Source organism: Ornithorhynchus anatinus, chromosome 2, assembly GCF_004115215.2.
Source record: "Ornithorhynchus anatinus isolate Pmale09 chromosome 2, mOrnAna1.pri.v4, whole genome shotgun sequence".
Taxonomy (NCBI): Eukaryota; Metazoa; Chordata; class Mammalia; order Monotremata; family Ornithorhynchidae; genus Ornithorhynchus; species Ornithorhynchus anatinus.
The window spans coordinates 136,725,763-136,727,075 of record NC_041729.1 but is presented as its reverse complement, the minus strand read 5'-3'; the positions used below and the strand labels follow the sequence as shown (position 1 = coordinate 136,727,075).

At 52.2% G+C, this 1,313-nt stretch overlaps 1 gene segment (V, D, J or C); it reads left to right on the top strand.

Annotated features, from left to right (window-relative positions):
- The first annotated feature begins 254 nt into the window (after window positions 1-254).
- LOC103168355 lies at window positions 255-924 on the top strand. The segment is given in 2 exon segments: window positions 255-341; window positions 469-924. Coding segments are annotated over 2 exon segments (261 nt in total).
- The last annotated feature ends 389 nt before the right edge of the window (window positions 925-1,313 follow it).

The window sequence follows — 1,313 nt, the reverse complement described above, 5'->3', positions numbered from 1 at the left end:
CAGATTCCAAAAGACCTCTGCACACTGTAGCTGCCTCTCTAGAGGAGCCCTGAGCTGGCATGAGCGCAGTTTTAACCTTAGGTTGGGGTGAGGGGCGGAGGGAGGGAGGTCCAGAACCAGATCAGGCGAGAACCACAGAAAGCCGAGCTGTTAGCTTATTGGCTCCCGTTTCCACCTCCCCTCCCTTCCCCTGCCCCTCTGCCTCTCAGTTTTGCTGCCTTGACTTCCTCCTGAACTGTGACTTGCAGGCAATCCTCCTCTCCCCTCACAGTCCTCTCACCATCCTGGTCACAAAATGCTGATCCAGGTCCAGCTGCTGTGGTTGCTCTCAGCTCTCACAGGTATGTTTTAGTTAAAGACTCCACAACCTGGAGTTACCTGTGAGGTGGGGATATCTGTGAGTCCATGACTGCTCCTGACTAGAGATGATTCCCTTGGTGATGGCTAACGTTAAACGTTCTTTTCCAGGTTCTGAGGGTGTGGTGTGGCTGGTGGAGTCCGGAGGAGGCGTGAAATACTCTGGGGAATCTCTGCGTCTCTCATGCCAGGCTTCAGGATTTACCTTTGGGGACTACTGGATGGGTTGGTACCAGGAGGCTAAAGGAAAGTCCCCTGAGTTTGTGTCCAGCATCAGTTACTGGGCTGGCAGTGAGAAAAGGTATGCGGATGAAGTGAAGGGATGATTCTCCATCTCCAGAGACAGTGCTAACAGCCGGTTGTACCTGCAAGTTGTACTTGTACCTAAGTGGAGGACACCTCCTGGTATATCTGTGCAAAAGCACAGTGAGGAAAAGTGAGTGAGGGCTCAGACAGAAACCTCTCGGGCTCCTCCTGAATCAAGTCCCAGGAACTACTTCGAGAAGCAGCGTGGCTCAGTGGAAAGAGCACGGGCTTTGGAGTCAGAGGTCATGGGTTCGAATCCCGGCTCGGCCACTTGTCAGCTGTGTGACTGTGGGCAAGTCACTTAACTTCTCTGTGCCTCAGTTACCTCATCTGTAAAATGGGGATTAAGACTGTGAGCCCCACGTGGGACAACCTGATTCCCCTGTGTCTACCCCAGCGCTTAGAACAGTGCTCGGCACATAGTAAGCGCTTAACAAATACCAACATTATTATTATTATTATTAGCATGTGAGAGGAAATAATGTCTAGCTGCCATTGGCCAGCACTCCAGAAATATCCCTTTTTGGCCCCCTGTCTCCAGGTAAGCCATTAAAGAGTGTTTTGCTTTACTCACCTGGCCTTCCACTCCCCCTTTCCTCTGCCTCCTCTTCCCAGTCCCCATGCCCATGCCCATAGCTCCCCTGGCCCTG